The sequence below is a fragment of the Dipodomys merriami genome, unplaced genomic scaffold (assembly GCF_024711535.1).
Source record: "Dipodomys merriami isolate MVZ:Mamm:240054 unplaced genomic scaffold, mDipMer1.0.p SCAF_2, whole genome shotgun sequence".
Lineage (NCBI taxonomy): Eukaryota > Metazoa > Chordata > Mammalia > Rodentia > Heteromyidae > Dipodomys > Dipodomys merriami.
In genome coordinates, this window is record NW_027203381.1 from 90,692,363 (window position 1) to 90,711,619 (window position 19,257).

General features: G+C 35.2%; 1 protein-coding gene across 2 annotated transcripts in view; it reads right to left on the reverse strand.

Moving 5' to 3' along the window:
- Positions 1 to 2,057: 2,057 nt before the first annotated feature.
- Positions 2,058 to 19,257, reverse strand: part of Arl6 (ARF like GTPase 6) — a 31,578-nt gene continuing 14,378 nt past the window's right edge. For both annotated transcript variants that reach the window (XM_070030421.1, XM_070030422.1), the window contains exons 5-8: positions 18,113 to 18,207; positions 14,951 to 15,080; positions 6,475 to 6,530; positions 2,058 to 2,566 (exon numbers count right to left, since the gene is read on the reverse strand). In XM_070030421.1, coding sequence (XP_069886522.1) covers positions 2,541 to 2,566; positions 6,475 to 6,530; positions 14,951 to 15,080; positions 18,113 to 18,207 — 307 coding nt within the window. In that variant the 3' untranslated portion in view covers positions 2,058 to 2,540. The remainder of the gene's footprint in view (positions 2,567 to 6,474; positions 6,531 to 14,950; positions 15,081 to 18,112; positions 18,208 to 19,257) is intronic.

Consider the following 19,257-nt stretch of genomic DNA (forward strand, 5'->3'; position numbering starts at 1 on the left):
ATAAAATCCACATGGATACCTGACTGATCCAGATTAACAATTAAGGTATCTTTTCTAAAAATTAACTGTACTGTGAGTTTTATATTATCTATGAATTCCAAGAATTCCCATATTGGTTAAAATTATCATCGTTTTCAGGTATTGGATTTTTATAATAAGTGGTACTACTTCAGACATGCTATTTTTGTAAACATTCATCAGGTCTATAATATAATTGTTGCATAATGCATAAAATGAAATTACTCTATAGTGCTATTTCACATAATTTTTGTAACATAATATTCACTTTCAAACTTTCACTTTCAAACATTGAGATATTACAAAATTAGGACAAAGTATTTTATTCCCATTTCACATGAGAACCTTGATGTATAACTCTTACAAGCAGGACTATTACCCTAAAATCCTAAATAATCTTTTTTTTTGGGGGGGTCCGGTCATGGGGCCTGAACTCTGGGCCTGAGCGATATCCCTCAGCTCTTCAGCTCAAGGCTAGCACTCTACCACTTGAGCCACAGCACCACTTCTGGTTTTTTCTGCTTATGTGGTGCTGAGGAATTGAACCCAGGGCCTCATGCATGCAAGGCAAGCGCTCTACCACTGAGCCACCTTCCCAGCCCCCTAAATCTTGATACAATTCTCAAAATCAACAGCGATGCTGATCTGTGTACTATCTAATCCTCATGCCCATTCATTTTGGCATTATTATTTTGTTTTGCAAAGCACTCCACTCCAGAAGCATGTATCATGTTTAGTTACTATGCTTTATTAATTTCCTTTATTTTGGTAAAAACTCCTCAATTTTTACATGACTTAATGTTGTAGGCCAGAGTTTTTGAGTGTTTCCATATGGTCAGATTTAGGCTATTCATTTTGGAAAAACATCAAAAAAAGTAATGCTATTTTCTTTTCACTGTGCTGAGTGGCATATCATTTCCCACTATATCCCATTATAAATGATATAATTTAGATTGCTTGATTAAGATGGTGTCCACAAGCATTCTCTGTTGTTATTTTTCTCTTTCTATAATAGTAACGATGTTGCAAGAAGAGAGTCTAAAAGTATGCAATCTTCTTATTCAGTGACATAATTTCATCATTATTTTTAGCATCATTGAATATTTCTAGAATGAATGGTGCTTTTTTATTCTTTCTACATTTGTAGGTATTCTGTTACCTAGCCATTTATTTGCTTACTTGTACCATAGGACAAATTCTTACTTTATTCAATGAATTATGTCCATTACTATCGTTATTCATGTTTAAAATATCCTGTGTGACAAGTTAAAGGGCTTTCATATCTACACCATTCCTTGAGCCCTTTCTTACTTGCTAGAAGTTTCCATGCTGATTAGTCCTGGAATTAGACACAACTTCTGACAAGCAACAGAATGTAACTCTAAAAAATCCATGTGCTAAATGAAGGCTCTTGTGAAACTCTGTTGCAAACTGGAGCTTAGTGGGTCCAAGTTAGGTCAGTGGAAATGTGTTCCCGGATGGACAATAATATGCCAGTCCCTTCATACCTCCTCTTTCCCTCTGCTTCTTAGCTGCTATGAGGTGAGTGGCTCCACCACATGTTCTAGCCATGATGGATTGCTCTGCCACAGGCCCCAAAACAACAGGCTGGGCATAACTGAAACCTCTAAAATTTGACTTACAATAAACTTTTCTTCCTTATCTCATATCACTTACCACAGTAACAAAGAGGTGACAAGCAAAGAGGAATTGTAAAGGAAAAAAAAAAAAGGAATATATCAGTTATAAATACCTCAGATGAAAAGGCATAATACTTTCCTTCAGCCTATAAATAAAATTATTTATCATGCATAAATGTTCATAAAGTATTTCTCATTAAATTTTAATTTCTATGAAACTATATATCTCTAACATCATTGCCTAGGATGAGGCCTGACTAAGAGGTGTAGAGATGTTTGGTATTCACTGATAAATTCATTTGAACTTGGCCATGGATCATTTACACATGCTTGACAGTAAAATTCATATTACCACAGCATTATTATTTTCAGCATGAACAAAACAAACACACTAGTTGGTATGCTGCATTTTTTGTTTTATTGATAATGACAGATAGTAAAAAAATTAAAATATATTAACTACCCGTAGTCCCTTATAAATATTTAAGTTCTGTTGCACAATTCACACTATAAAGTCATATTATAAATGAAATTTTAAACAGACAATTAAAAATACATTAAAACTATTATAAATCATGATAGGATATTAAGATGACTTATAACTCTGGCTTTTAAACATTTTAATTACAACTAAATCAATTACCAAGAAGCTGGTAATTCTAGGGAGTCCTTTTTGAAGGGATATATGTGTTCATGAAATTAATGGCCAGATTAGCAAACAGCAAGCCCTGTGATCTTAAATAGCTCATTCAGAGTCCACACAGACAAGCAGAATGTTATAAAGTATTTTTCAATGTACATACAATTTAAAAAATCAAAGTATTCTGTTTTCCTTTGCTACATCATTTGAATTAACTGTTGAAGTTTCCAAAGACTATCTTTTCACGTCTTCACAGCCTGGATCTGATCTGGTAAACAAAAAACATAATTATCAGTCTCTGCAAGGCAAAATCTATTTTCTGAAGCAAATCAAATGTGACACGGCAAAATTCAATGAATACATGCTTTGGTTTTAAAGCACAATAGTAGAGCTCTAATTTTTCAGTCAAAGTTGTAAATGAAGATAATTCAAGAATTATGAATGGAAAATAGTCCCTGTTTCATCTTTCCTCCCTTTTATTTTTATTTATTATTGCCAGTCCTGAAACTTCAACTCAGGGCTTGGGTGCTGTCCCTAAGCACTCTACCACTTGAGCCACAGTATACTGTAGGTTTTCTCAGACAGCTTGTAGAATTTTCATTGTCATCTGTGTTGAGTTTAATAATGGTATACCTTGCTTTGGGGAATTTTTCTTCTACTGCATTAGCCTCTCAAAGATTCCTTTCAACTGAATAATGATTCAATTTTGTTAATAATATTTGATGATTTGCTACCCTCTGTTTTCTCTGGCTATCTTGACTTTCTTAATAAGATCCATACCTTCTTTTCATTCCAACTTCCTATGTCCCTCTTTTCTACTTTTAGGGAAAGTGGCTCTGTTTTCGTTTTTTAAAAATTGTTTTCCATTTTACTATTTTAAGTTTCCAAAAGCCCTTTTTTGTTCTTGTTCATTTTCAGTAATAACTGATTTTGTTCATGAAAATGTCATCTTCTCATCTCTTTGAGGATAATTTCTAATAGTTAAATCCTATCTTTTCTGTTTTTCTTGTTACTTACATTTCCCTATTTCATGTTTTTATACTCAAATAGAGATCTTTTGTTATCTTTTCATGAGCAAATACTAAAAAGATTGACTAGAATTTGGAAATGTATACGATGACTGTCATGTTTGGTCCTCATTCTAGTGTGTCTGGCTATATCTTTGGGAATCTCCAATAGTAATATCTTTAGGTATTTCCTCTTAACTTAGTCTGACTCCTCAGAGATAACTCTTCCTATGCTCTGCCTACTGCTCATGTCTTCTGGAATAAGTGGAACATAGAAGAGAATCAAAATGTTTCATATACAAAATTTCAGTCAGCCTTCATTTTCACCTCAGTTGTGCCTGGTGCTTTCCAAACCAGAGAGTATGTTTGACTTTTTGCAAAGATTAAGACTTCAAACTTCTTGGAGGGGCAGATTGTACAAATATCATCCACTCTTATCAGCTTTTTCTTCATAGTTATTCTTCCATTACTACCACTCTCTGAGCCTTTGAGATCCAGCAGCTGCAGAGTCAGGCTATGTCCTAGCTTCCTTTAGTGCTTTTCCTTTAGTGTTCTAGCTTCCATTAGGATTCAGCCTTATGAGACTTGTTATGTCAGGTAACATCCATCAGATACCCAGGTTCCAAAATTTGGTTGGAAATCACATTATTTTCATTCTTTATGCCCATGTAGGTAGGCACAGTATTTTTGTATTAGTGATATTTAAAGAAGGGATAAAATTAGGATATGTGTTCAACACTCTTTTAAATGGGATATCCATATGCATAGTATATGAAGATTCAGTATTTAAATCTGCAAGAGGGCTGAAGGTGGAGTTTAGAAAAAGTGGCTGTGTGATGGGAGGCTCTGGAGTTGATGCCTAGCACCACAAAAACAAAACAAACAAAATATTTAAAATCTGGAGGCATTATCAAACTTTGCATGCTATATGATATAGTTTCAGAGCTTGAAAATTTTCAAGTTTTAAAATGACTTCTGTATATTCACTAATGATTAAAAAAAGAAACACCTCATGGTCTAGTTAAGATGTCTTGGAGTTATATGTATATAATATATATATATATATATATACATGTAACATATACAGATATATATATATACATACATATATGTGACTGTTGGGTTCTTTTAATATAGAATAGAAACAGACATTATATGTGCCGTTTAATATTTCACAAGAAAGTTTTCAATCTTAAACTGAAAAATAGTAAGGTTATATTGGTTTAAAATAAACCAGAGGTCTTCTTGTTTAGCATCTAGGAAATTTCATGATTCTAAAAGCAAAATGAACAGGTATAAGATCAGAACATCTTTTAGTTAGATTTACATAAACTTCTTGACTAATGAGTTAACATGTACATCAGTCTCTTACATTTATTTTGTGAGGTAGTTTTTTATCCCTTTTTAAAAAAAGTAATTGGGAGCCTTAGAATGCAGACTATGATCTTCTATGAACAAAGGATCATCTATCTGAAATCAAGATCCATTTTTACAATTTTCTACCTATGTGCTTAGTTTCTGTTACTGTTACATAGTCATAAGAGAGTAAGTTAAACATTTATTGGTTGCTTTCCTATGCTAGGTATCTTAAATAGTAATCTACACAACACTTTACAAAATTTATTTTTTTATTCTTACAGATGAAGAAAATTATCCTCAGAAGATACTAAGACATTGTAACTAATAGAAAAGCACATCAATTGATAAGTAGTGGAATAAATACAATGGATTCCAAAGCCCAGTTCATTGTGCTACATATTTCTGGTTTGCTTATAGAAAACAGAAATGGTAATACTTATTGCAGAAGTTGTGAAGGTAACACAGTGTAAAAAATAGCAATAACAGAACTGTTTCCTACAATGTGTTTTTATAAAGTCTTGTGAGGTAAAACATATAATGGACCAAAAAAGAAATAAGAATTTCTAACCAAGATCGTTACTGACACCTAGTGGCCTAACTGGCATACATAAATAAATCCAGGAAAAAAATCTAGATGACTATCAAATTATTTTCAGTAAATACAATTTCTATCCTATGGTGAGGTTAGGCCCTTGTGGATAAGAAATTAGGGCTAAACATATGCTTCTGGTATCTTCCCTGGAATTTTCCTCTGTAACTATCAGTTTCTAATAGGAATCTAAACCTTAAATTTGACCTTTTAACCACAGACTAAGAAACTAAGTTTGAGCATTCACAGTAAAATGCCACTAGTTATTCTGAGAACAATAAGACTAGAATATTCTTGACAGTTTAGTGTTAAGTGTCATGACTGCATAAATACAAGAGACAAAAATAAGACAGGCTTTGTAATTAATGAGAACACTACATTTCCCACTGTTTATGAAATATACACTTGGTCTTGGCAGGCAAGCTACTTTTATACCCATCATTATGTGCTATAGCATACATTTCTGCTGTGGTTTTTACAGAGTGCAGAAGAGAGGGAGGGAAAAAAAGTCACACAAACCATGTATCAAAAGGCTAATGATAAAAGAAATTAGAATTTATAACCACAAGAATATAATTAGAATTTATACCCTGTAATTCACCCTTTTCATCAGAGTGGGGAGATTTCTAATAGAAATGATCACTAATCATTCTACTTAAAATTGAAAAGTTTTGACCTGACCATCTAGACTATAGTAAGGGCATATAAAAAATGGCTTCATTAACATCTGACTATTGTTTTGTGTTTCAAGCAGTTCCTATGGCTAGCACACATTGTAAAGTTAAGAAAAACTATGCATCTTAATTTATTCCTTGATATAGTGATCTACCAGACCTGCTCCCATCTATAACTAGTGTGATGTAAACAGGATGACAAAGACACACTCTATGTACACATGTATATATGCATATATGTGTGTGTATGTGCAGTGTGTGTTTCAGCTACTAGATTTGGTAAAAATTTAGTGTCATAAGTTAAAATTATTTTCCAGATGTGTCATATATTTTGATTTTGAAGATATAAACACTTTAAATATGTCCTTTAAAATGTAATAAAGTAAATGGACAAGGTACAGGATACTTACTGTACTGTTATTTCTGACAGCAAAAAATCGGTGGAAACAAAAGAAAAGAAGCAATGATATAACAAAACAAAATGTAAAACAGGTAATATGTGCATGGAAAAGAAACAAACACTAAAGTGTAGTGCTTTGTGACACACCTTGAAGCCAGTCGATGCCTTCTTGCAATCCCTCTCCCTTTACAGCGTCACTCGCACTGAAACAAGATACATTTCGTTATGTCATACAACTGTAGCAAGGAAAAAGTGTAATTTTCCACATGGTAAGTCAATTATGGTCTACTAACATATATTTGAGCCAAACTGGTAAAGTACTGAATTTGAATATACAAAGAATATAAAAGTCTCAGGATTCAGGAACAAAAGGTGAGAAAAACTGTCAGAATTCATAGAGACATTTTGAGAAGTCTATCACTAAGGTTATTCAAGGAATAGTATTAACAACGTGTATATTCCTCCCATGGTGGAAAAATTTCCCTAAGCCCACTATCCTACTTCACTCAGTACCAGTGATTCTATAGTACTTATCTTTTAGAAACACAGCCATTGGATAGAAGAATGTTACTTGAAAGGAATTTGATGGTACAGTGTATAAATCCATAATTTTACAAAATTCACAAAATGGTAGAAGAACCCAAGAGATTTCAATCATAGTTTTATATTTATTAGCTGTAAGAACTGGCTAATTAGCTATTCATTAGTTTCAGCATCCCTATTATGAGGTAATGTTACCATTGACCTCAAATTGTTATTGTGGGAACTAAATATTTGAAGTATATATGTACAACATCTAAAATAGTCACCTTAACTAACTTACATCTTAATTGTAATATTTTATATTTAAGTAATAGAAACTGAAATAATACTAGTTAGTAGTAGAATATCAAATAATCTTTTTGATATACATAGATTGATAGTTTTTCATAAAATACTGATTTTTAAAAATGATTATATAATTAATGGATAATGACAACTTCTGAATGAGTAGGGTTCATTCTGTGTACTCAGTATACTAAAATATAGTGCTTAAAATACTAAAATTAATCTGTTTCTTATAAAAAATTGCCACCAACTTATTTATAATTTTATTGTTATTAAGATATTGCATGCAAGGATTACAATTCCATAAATTAGGTAACTAATGCAATTCTTCTTGGAAAATGTCATCCCTTCCTTTGCTTTTCCTGTTTTCTCTTCCCATCCTAGCTCACAAGTTGCATAGCTCATTTTCCATATTGTATATTGAATACCATGACTGCATTTGTTTACCTTTCCTCCCTCCACTGCTACACTTCCCATCTGCCCCCCTAGAAAGACAAAACAAAACAAAAACAAACAATACCAACATCAATAACAAAGCAGGTTTTCTTTTTCTGGAATTCATTTGAATACATAGTATCTTGGATGTTCAGAGGAGTTAAGCCTTTGGGTTCCTTCCCTAAGAATGTCTTCCTTTAGTCTGTATGTGAATGCCTAGAGTGCTGTGTAAGTTATCAGTTCAGCTATACTTTTGAGCTAGTTTCCACATGTGAGAGGAAACATGCCATTTGACTCTCTGAGCTTGGTATCCTCATGTAACAGGATTTGTTTTAGGTCTACCCCGTTCCCTGCAAATGACATAATATTATTCTTTCTAATGAATAAGTAAAATTCCATAGTGTATATGTACTATGCCTTTCATATATGTATATGTCTTTTGATCCATTCATCTGCTGTGGGGTATCTGGGTTGTTTTCATAACTGGCTATTGTGAGTAGTGTAGCCATAAACATGGACGTGAAAAATCTTTCCCGTATCCTGACATGTAGGATATAATGTAATGTAATATCCTCAGTAGATGTTCAAGAGTAGAACCTTGAGGAACCTCCAAACTTCCATCCAATGGTTATACTCGTTTAATTCCCACCAACATTTCAATAGAGTTCCTTTGTCCCCATATCCTCATCAGCTTTTGTTGTTCTTTGAATTCTCAATATTGGCTAACATAATTGGGGTGAGATGTAATTTCAATGTTGTTTGATTTGTATTTCCTGGTCAGGGATGATGAGCATTTCCTCATGTTTGCCATTGTTACTTCTACTGCGAAGCCTCTCTTTAGCTCCACTGCTTATTTGTTTAATGGCTTATTAGCTTTTATTTTTTGGAAGGAGGGGTAATTTCTTAAGCTCTTGTGGATTTTAGGTTATTAAGAATTTGTCAGGTAAAGATCTTCTCTAAGTCTGTTGGTGGTCTTTCTAGTTTAGTAACTATGATCTTTCCTGTGATGAAACTTTGATGTAATTCCATTTGTCAGTTTTCTCATTTATGCTCTTGGGACTCTTCAAAAAGTTCCTGCCTTTGCCTACAACTTCTAATGTTTCTCTTAATCTATCTGACAATAGGTTCAAAGTTTCAGGTCTGGGTACATGGTGAAAAACAGGGACCCAGTTTTACATATGAATTTCCAGTTTTCTCAACACCAGTTACTGAAGTGGCTACTTTTTTTCCACTGTATATTTTTGGTTCCCTTGTCAAATATCACATAACTGTAAGAATATGGCTTTACTTCTGGGTCATCTAGTCTGTTCCACTGATCTTCAGCCCTATTTTTGTGCTACCAAGTTTGATTAATTTGTTTTTAATTTTTAATTATTATAGCTCTGTAGTAGTTTGAGGTCTGGGATCATCAGCACTTTTTTTTTTTTTTTTTGCCTAGAATTGATTTAGCTATTCGCAGACTTATGTCACTCCATATTATTTTGGATTGTTTTCTCTTATCTTGGTGAAGAATTTAATTGGGATTTGAATGGGGATTGTGTTGAACTTGTAGATCGCTTTTGGCAAGTTGGCCATTTTCACATTAACTCACCTATCCATGAACATGGGAGGTCTATTCATTATTTCCTGATGTCCCTTTCAATTTCTTCAGATTTTAAGTTTTCATTATAGAGGGCTTTTACATCTTTTGTTAGGTTTATCCCTAATTTTTTGAGGCTATTGCAAATAGAATAATTTCCCTGATTTTCTTATCTGATTGTACATTGTTGGTATACAGAAAAGCTTTTGTGGGCTAATTCTGTATCCCGCTATTCTGCCAAAGTTATTGATCACCTCTAGGAGCTAGGGGATGGAGTCTCTCAGGTCCTTTAGATGTAACACCATGTCATCTGCAAATAGGGATAGTTTGACTTCTTTCCTTGTATAGATCCCTTTTGTCTTTCTCTTGCCTTATTGCTCTGGCTAGGAGTTCCAGTATTATATTGAAAAGGAGTAGAAACAGTGGACATCCTTGCTTTGCTCCTGATTTTAGAGGAAATGTTTTTAGTTTTTCAGCATGTAGTATGATGTTGGCTGTTGGTTGTCATAGACAGCCTTCAGTATTTTTAGTTTGTTCCTGTTTATCTAGAAGCTTTATTTATCATGAGTTGTCTCTGTTTTCTTGAGCTATGGATTTTCTTCTCACCACTGCTTTTGCTGTATCCAGGGATTCTGGTACAACTTCTTACAATTCTGTAAGAACTTCCTGATTTATTTGTTCAGTGACCCACCTCTTATTCAACAGTATCTTGTTTAATCTCCACGTGTTTGAGTGTTTTTTGTAGTATCATTTGCTGTTTGTAGTATCATTTCCATTGTGGTCAAGTAGGATACAGTTATTTCAGTTTTTTTGTATTTAGTCAGTTGAATGTCTAGGACATGGTCTATTTTGGAAAAGTCCCATGGGCTGCTGAGAAGAATGTGAATTGTGTGGTCATTGGGTCAAATACTCTGTAGAAGTTTATTAAGTAGGTTATGTTGTCCTTTAATTCAGAGGCTTCTTTGCTGATCTTCTCTGTTCAGCTGACCTGTCCTTTGGTTAGAGTGGGCTGTTAAGAGACTTCCACTATTGTTGTCAGTTTTGTAAGTCTAAGAGTGCTGTTTTAAAATGTATGTAGGTGCTCCACTGTTTGGTCCACTGTAATTTCCTCTTTGTAGATCATTCCCTTAATACATGTGTAGTGATCTTCTTTGGCTCTTCTGGTTTTAATGTGAAGTCTATTTTACCAGGTAACAACAGTTCAGTGGCTTGGCCCTCTGCTCTTTGGGGATTTATGAAAAGAGATACATTTTTAGTGATTATTGAAGCCCTAGAAAGCTTAACTTCTTGGGAAGAATTTACCCTCACAGGTAGGTCCAGTGGGTTAGCCTGTTACTTCTAGGGAGCTAACATTTTGATCCAAGACTTTGGCTCTCAATGGCCTCATCCAGCTCAGTGTTTTCTGCTGTTGATTCAGTTCCAGCAGCCTAGATTTCAGCAGCTGTGGCTTCAACTCATTAGGTGCTCTCAGTGGCCTTGTCCAATTTAGTATCCTTGGCTGTCGAAATCGCGTCAGCAGCCTGAATTTCAACATCATGATGTTGGCCAATTGGGGGCTCTTAGTTTCTTGCTGAGCAAGAAGGCCCTAAAGTAGCTTTGGTAGCCTAGGATCTAGTGCTTCTTCCCTTTGCTTTTTGGAGGTTTGAGCTTTTATGTATAATATTGGTGAGAGAAGCAGCCTTGTAGCATTTAAGCTCCTTTGCTGCATCCCTATCAACCAAGTGTTTAGTGGCTGGGTCCTCTGCTGGGGCTCAGGTTAAATCTTAACCTTTTAGTGATCTTTGAGGATGACCTACCTAACATCGTCCAGTGATGAACTAGCCTTTGTGGTGGTATTTCCTGCAACTTTCCCCGCAACTCTGAGAGCTCAGTGTTTTTTGCTTAATAGGGTATTAAAAAAAAAAAAAAAAAACCAAAACCAAACCAAAGCCTTGTCCTTCCAGTATTTGTGTATTTGAGGTGCTAGGTATTCAGGATGCCCTGATCTGGGTTTTTTTTGGGGGGGGGGGTTCCAGAATTAAGCCTAATTTTCAATTTGGCATAATTGTCCATGACTAGGCAAGTGTTTCTTTTATGCACCTTCTTGGTGTTTGAGGTGGCTTGGAGAAATTAAGTGTCTTTTGTTGTCAACTTATGCCTAGTAGAAGGAAGTTCAGTAGCTTGGGGGATTGGAGGGACTCAAGTCAAATGTCACAATCTTGGTGAGAACACTTTGCCCTTGCCTGGGTGAGTCTCTTTGGCTGCTTAAGATTTCGTGGCAGCCAGATGACCAATACCTCTGCTTTTGATTAATTGGCTACTGAGGGTGTCTGAACACCTGATAATAGAGGCAGGCCTGTCTAATTAACTTTGTGAACAGCAGATTTGGCCCTGACAGACTGGAAGCCAACGGCTACTCTCAACTGGAGGATTAACTGCTGAAGTTGAGAGCCAGGAGTCTGGGTATCTCTTTTGGGGCTCACGGTAACATGCTTTTACTTGTTGGTTGAGGAGTTTCTGTGGGGTTGATGATTGATTTAGACTTGGCATGCTGGAGTACAATAGAGGACAGACATAATCCTTGCATCAAGCATAGGAATAGGCTGCTTCTAAAATTTGGCTGAGCTAGGACTTTGTAACAGGTTACTTAGTAAATCATCTGTCTGAAGCCTGAGCACAGCCTGCAGTCCTGCAGCTCTTCCTTGAGGTCCTCACAGAGACACACTAGTTCTTCTGAAGTAGGTTTCGGCATGATCAGCTCAAGTAGGGGTCATCCAGGGGTATGGACAACTGTTAAATGTTAGTAAAAAAGTCATGGTATGGGCTGGGATATAGCTCAGTGGCAAGGTGCTGGTCAAGCTGGGTTTGATCCTTGGTATCAAAGAAGAAAAGACAAAAAAAAAAGTCATGGTAGAACATGGGCACTCTTGATGTCCAATATAAATGATAACTTTGCAGAGTTTATTCTAGATAAAGTAAAGTTTTATAGTGAGCCCAAAGAGTTAGGGTAGCCATGAACTTCCATCTTATCCTGAGATGGGACCTTATGCCACATTTTATTGATCAGATTCTCAAAACTGTTGTGGTGTACATCATTACATAGTTCATAGTGCTGGAGAGAAAGCACAGGCAGAATCTCCAGGCTCCTACTTGCTGGACCAAGTTACTAAGTAGTTTCTCTATCTTGTGTTTTCTTTCACTGGTCATACAATCTTGAAAAATTTCTGTTGTTAGACTCTCCAGTGTCCCTTTTCTCACACCATGCTGGCTGGGTGTGGGGAAGCTCAGGGAGCTGGCTCTTGGTCTTAAGTATCCTGCTCCTGTTGTCCAGGTCATGATTTCAGCAGGCTCCAGAAGTCATCCATCCATGCAAAAACAAGTCCTACTCCACCTAGGCAACTAGCATCCTCTAAAAGAAGCACTAACCACCCAGTACTCTTTATTGGAGACTCCTCAAGACAGTTCATTTAGCCTCCCCCCGGCCCCTCCCCAAGGAAATTCAAAAGTCAGGAAATGGGATTTGGACACCAGTGAAAGGAGCAGCAGCCAGAGCCCCCATGTAGACCAAGGAAGTGGCCCCCTGGCCTCTGAAGACAAGAGCCAACAGTGGGCTCCAGCAGAGGATCAAGGAGCAGAAGCAGAAGGGAGCTTCCACAGTGGGGTGGTCAATACAGGGGACAGGCCAGGATTCCACCACCCCCAGAACATCCCTAGATGATGCAGCTCGGGAAGCATCCACCTGCCTGGGCCATGTGGCTGCCTCAGACCAACAACCCAATGCACTGAAAGTCAAGTTATTACTTATTAAATTTTAAAAAGGCTCATAATTACTTTAAAATAGGAAGACAGAAACAATATGAGAAGCACAAATGTTTATCATCTCTAGTAATCATATACAGTAATAAAAAGTATCAGTACCTAATATATTGATTTTATTACACACACAGTTCCAAACAAGGAACACAATGAAGAAATCCTTTCCCACTGCTAGAGGGTGGCACTCTACCATTCCCTAGAATCTTCCAAATTTTACTTTTCTTCTCAAATAAATTATAAGACTTATAAGAACAGAAAAAGCAAAAGTCCATGTCTTATGATGTTGTGTGTTCCAGGGCTCTGAGTTATTTATTAGTGACTTCATTTTCTACAATTTCCTCCCAAATCATCCTGACCCACCAGTATGGGCTTCTGTTCCTGGCAAGAAAATGGCAGGAAACATAACCTATCTTTCTATAATAACCCTAACATTAATGGACTCAATTCCCCAATCAAAGGAAGAAGGAAAGCAGATTGGATCAAAAAACAAGATCAATTCAATGTTTTCAAATATTGTACTTTCTACCAAAGTTGTGCTTTCTACCAAATACTTAATAAAATTCAAAATTCAAAATTACTTTATAGGCAGTCAATTTAAGTATGTTTATCTAAATTCCTATTTGAAATTCCAATCAAAGAATCATTTCTAAGCACTAGCTTTTCCTTCAATCCCAAAGTGAAGTAGGTTTTACTCAAGACAGACAATGCTTCCCTCCTGAGAAGAGATGTTGGAGGCATCAAGTACTTGGAAGTTTCAAGGTTCTTCAAGGACTATTCTATTCAGCACCAAGGCCAGCTCTTAAAGATCTTTTCTGAGCTTTAGTTTCCTGCTTTATTTTCTAGTTCCACATCTAGAGGCAGTAAATTTCTTGCTTCTGTGTCCACTCTTTCCCCTTTATTTGTAACTCTTATGGAAGAGAGAACACTATTAAAGAGAAGCAGACCTTATAGTAATAGAGGTAGGTGAGTGGTGAGTAGAAGGGAGCCTCACAAGACAAGTACTATCTAAAAGTATCTAAAATTATAATTCCTCTTATTTGGGGGCAGGGGGTGCCAGGACTGGGGCTTGAATTCAAGGCCCTGCATTCTAGCTTAGCTTGGTAGTGCTAGTGTTCTATCACTTGAACTCTAGCTCCACTTTCCACCTTTTGTTGGTTAATGGACTCAACTGTCATGGCTGGCTTTGACCATGATCCTCAGATCTCAGCCTCCAGAATAGCTATGATTATAGACAGGCATGAGCCACTGGGGTCCTACTCTCTATCATTTGCTTTCTAGTTATCCTTGTTGATATATTTTGGTAGAAAGGCACACTGGAGTTAAATGTAACAAAAATATGTGATTTCAGACACTATTTAAATTTCAACCTCATTAGACATAAACAAATCAATATTTCTATAGTCTCATTATGACAAATAGTTATGATATACTTATTATGTATGAGATGCTTTCTCTATAATAGGAGTTACAGAAGTTAAACCAAACAAAAAGCATGATGAAATCTCAACTCTCCAGCAGCTAACAAGCTAGTGTAAGAAAGATGGACTATAAACAAAACAAGCCACAGGGTAATAATGACAGTTCTGAAGGAAGTACAATTGCAAGCCAGGACAATTATGTTGGAGAATGATTCAGGAAAGGGGTCATAAGAATGGAAAAGGCAAGAGAAGGATTGTGTTTAGCTGAATTGATGTACACAAGAAAGTCATTGTTATTGAAGCTGGGAAAATAAGTGGGTTGTTCATAGTATTCTACTACATCAAAACAATTTAAAAATGTTTGCATAGATCTATATTTATGAATATTTCCATAATTCTCTAAAACAAAATCCTTAGCTTATCTCTTATCCTGTTTGGGCACTTATAAAATAAGTTCAGGTTAAAAAAATAAGAAAAACAAAATAAAAAAGCAAAATCAAGAACAAACCCTGAATCTTGGACACTGATATTGAGAGAGAAAATGAAAAAAGTAAACATAAAACTTTACCAAATATGCCATGGTTTATCTTTGATGTTCTCTAAACACAGTAATTGTGACACTTTTACAGATGTCACTGCATCTCTGAGATCCATTTTGTTTGCAAAGAATAAGATTGGAATTCTCCGATGTTTAATATCTAAAAAGAAAAAATAAGACTATCATTACACTTTTAGCATTTTGGTATACAACCCCAAATCCTTAAAAGTGAAATCAAATAAATAGTTTTCAAATTACTTCTTTCTATATCACACATATAGATACTTTGTCATGCAAGTACATGAACAAAAGGAAATACAAAATGCTCTTCCTAAAACCTTCTGCCTCCTAGTGAGAACCTTTAATGAAAGATTGATGAGGCTGGGGAATGAGAACTCAACAAGCTTCAACAGTAAAGCACCAATACAAAAAGGCCAAATATTTCCTTGTTTTATTCTTAAAGAATAGATTTTTATTTTGATATTTAATTGATACTATAAGAAGGTTAAGATTTTTTTTTCAGTATTGTGGTTTGAACTCAGGAACTGAATTCAGCACTTGCCAGTTACATCTCCAGCCCCCAAGATAGGTATCTTTAACAAAATACTTTTACCTTCATAGAAATTTGGAAACATCTTCCATTGCTTTAAGCACAATATATTTAGACACTTCAAAATCTAGAAGATACAAAATGGCATATGGCAAAAGAATCTCCTTCTTTACCTTTTCCCCAGGCTATGCAAATGCCCTTAACAGAAAAGGAAACCCATTTCAGCCATGTCTTCACATCTTTGTAAACATACCATTATCTTTTAACTATGATGTATTAGTCTTCACAAGAATAATGGCATTCCGATCTCATTCTTTTATATCTCTGTCTTTTCACATCTCTGTCTTTTCACTTAATTTCACATCCTATGCTCCATATTAGTACTTTCTTGATTGTCACTTTCTTGATTCAACAGTTCCAATACTCCTTTTAATACTGTTTCACAGTTTAACCAATACTTAACTAAAATACATTCGATTCCAATCTTTACAGCCACAAAACATTGTTAAAGAGGCAATTTTGTACATTGGCCAAGATGCTGGAGACTTAATGTGAAAAGTGGAAATGCATGTTGAAGGACATGTATGTTCCTATTTTCATATGTAATGCTTACCAAACTGTCTTCCTTTAAATATTACACTTCACCCACAAGGTGTAAAATGTTTAATATGTGGACTAGGCTTTCATTAAGAAAACCGTTTTCTGTTTTGTTATAAGCAGATTATATAGGAATTATTTATTTTATTTGGGGGGAAATAACTTGGGGAACAGATTTGGACATTTAGGGAGGATTAGGAAAAAATAAAAGGGAATGCATAATAAAAGATCTCTTTCTCTCGATCAAGATACAGGACAGGTGAACTTTTAAAATGAAAATGTCACAAAAAGGTCCAGCTTGGACTATTACTTCCAAACATCTGAGTAAGCTTGAGACTGTAAGATAAAAACACCAAAAGTATTGTGGTTAAATACCAAGAATTATTAATGAGTCCCCACTTTATGTCTCTTTTTTCTTTTGGCAGACCTGGGACTTGAACTCAGGGACTGGACTGTCTCTGAGCTTCTTTTTCTCAACATTAACACTTAGTTACCATTTCAGCCACAATGCCTTTTCCAGCTTTTTCTGTTTATGTGGCACTGAGGAATCCCAACTCAGGGCTTCATGCATTCTAGGCAGGGACTCTACCACTAAGCCACATTCCAGGCCCCACACTATTTTGAGTAACAGGTCCACAGTTCTTTTTAAACACTATACTTTCAGTAAAGCCAAAGTAAAAATCTTATTTAAAATCTTTTTGAGCTGGGCATCGATGGCTCATGCCTGTAATCCCAGCTACTCAGGAGGCTGAGATCTAAGGATCGTGGTTCAAAACCAGCCCAGGCAGGGAAGTCCATGAGACTCCTATCTCCAATAAAGCACTAGAAAACTGGAAGTGGAGTTGTGGCTCAAGCGGTAGAGTGCTTGTCTTGAGCTGAACAGCTGAGAGACGGCGCCCAAGCCCTGAGTTCAAGCCCCACGGCTGACAAAAGAAAAATCTTTTTGACAGGAAGAGGACTAGAAATAAGAAGTGCCACAACAATCACTGGAGCATTAGTTGCAATGGGGAATGAGGCTAGAGAAGACTGTCCATTAAGAGATAAATGATGGCATAAACTGTACTGTACTAAAGTACAGAATATTAGGAACTATTAAGAAAAGTAATTGTATAATTGTATAGAATCTGACATGGAAGTATTTCCATAATGTAACGTGTACTGAAAATGAAACTATGTAGTCTAAATATGATCTATTTAGGTAAATAACAATGATCAATCCTGAAACTTTTAATTCGATAACATTTAATGTCTGTATATGTAAATTATATACTATAGTATACTTAAAAACAGAAGAGACAAAAAGCACCAATTTGTTAATACTAGTATTTTGTTTTTTTTTTTGTCCGTCCTGGGGCTTGAACTCTGGACTCTGTCCTTGAGCTCTGTAGCTCAAGGCGAGCGCTCGTTCTACCACTTGAGCCACAGTGCCACTTTCAGTTTTTTGGTGGTTAATTGGAGATAAAAGTCTCACAGACTTTTCCTGGGCTGGCTTTGAACCATGATCCTCAGATCTCAGCCTCCTGAATAGCTAGGATTACAGGCATGAGCCACTGGCGCCTGGTTAATACTAGCATTTTTTTTTTTTTAAGGGCTAGGGTTGAGTTGAAGATTAAAAAGAATAAAATCTACTTTAAGAATAGAATTTCCATAAAAATATGTAAATATGCTGTGATATACACACATACATAAACAAAGATGCAAAAAAAGGATCAAAATGATCTTGAATACATATATTTTTACTTTTTTATACGTTTTACATCTGATCTTCCTTTCCTATTGGTATGTATTATTTAAGAAATCAGAAAAAAGTTTTCATTATTGAGGGAATATTAGAGTACTCAAAAATATTGCAAAATGTTTTGAAATACAAAATATTTGGGTATGGGGTTAAGCTGTTATAAATGTTGTATAACTAATATGTTTTAAAATTCAGAAGTTTATATAAAAGATAACATCCACAGCCTTTTTTGTTTAATACAGGTAAAACGTCACATATAAATGTACCCAATTTAAACCTGACAGATGAGAGGAAACCACAAATGTACCTGGATGATTCAGGAGAGTATCAAGTTCTTCTTTGGCCACAACCATTCTTAATTTATCGCTACTATCAATGACAAAAATAATGGCTTGTCCATCTCTGTGTAATACAAAGAAAGTGAAAACTTAAAAATTTTGCATATTAATTTTTCATTTGCATTAGGTACAATTACTTCACGTCCTATGTGCATTTGTTATTAGAAGATTCACTTTTCTTCTTTGTCTACATGACTAAGATATTAACCATTACTTATATTCATATAAAATCCTTTATGTAAAAGATGATTTGGTATATTTAATCACTTGTTATTTCTTTATAAAATTTAAAAGAAGTCAGTTTTGTTTAAGTAATTAAAAGATGGGAAAAAGTTTAAAAATAAAGACATCTAGCATATAAACCTCTAGTACAATATCATAGTTGGTACAAATAATACTCAGTAAATTGTATCAACTAATTGGTACTTTACATTCATTAATGAATATCTGTATTTGTATTTTAAAATGGAATTATTTTGCTTCATATCTTATCTTTCTTTTTTTTTGTGGGGAGAGGGGAGATCTGGTCGTGGGGCCTGAACTCTGGGCCTGGGCACTGTCCCTCAGCTTTTTAGCTCAAGCTAGCACTCTACCACTTGAGCCATAGCACCACTTCCGGCTTTTTTTTTTCTGCTTATGAGGAATCAAACCCAGGGTCTCATGCATGCAAGGCAAACGCTCTACCACTGAGTCACTTTCCCAGCCCCATCTTGTCTTTCTTGTACGTATATTTACTTCAATTTGGGGGAATATACTTTGAACTATACTTTTATGTGAAACACTAAGATCTAAGAACATTGCTTCTCAAATACTTTGTAAACCAAAAATCATAATCAGAAATACATTTTACAATGAAAGCAGTAGACACACAAGCATGTAAATACATTTGAAATGTCTCCTGAAAACAATACTTGAGTTTTATTTCAAGATTTATCTCATGAAAAATCTTGAGACAAATAACCTACATAGTTTTCTTTATAAACTTCTTGGTACTTTACAGTTTATTCATAAGAGTAAAAACAGACACAGTTTAAAGTTTTCAGATAAACATTAACAGAGTCTTCCAGAAATCATAAAACAATTCACATGACAGAAGTATTTTTCTAGTTATTAC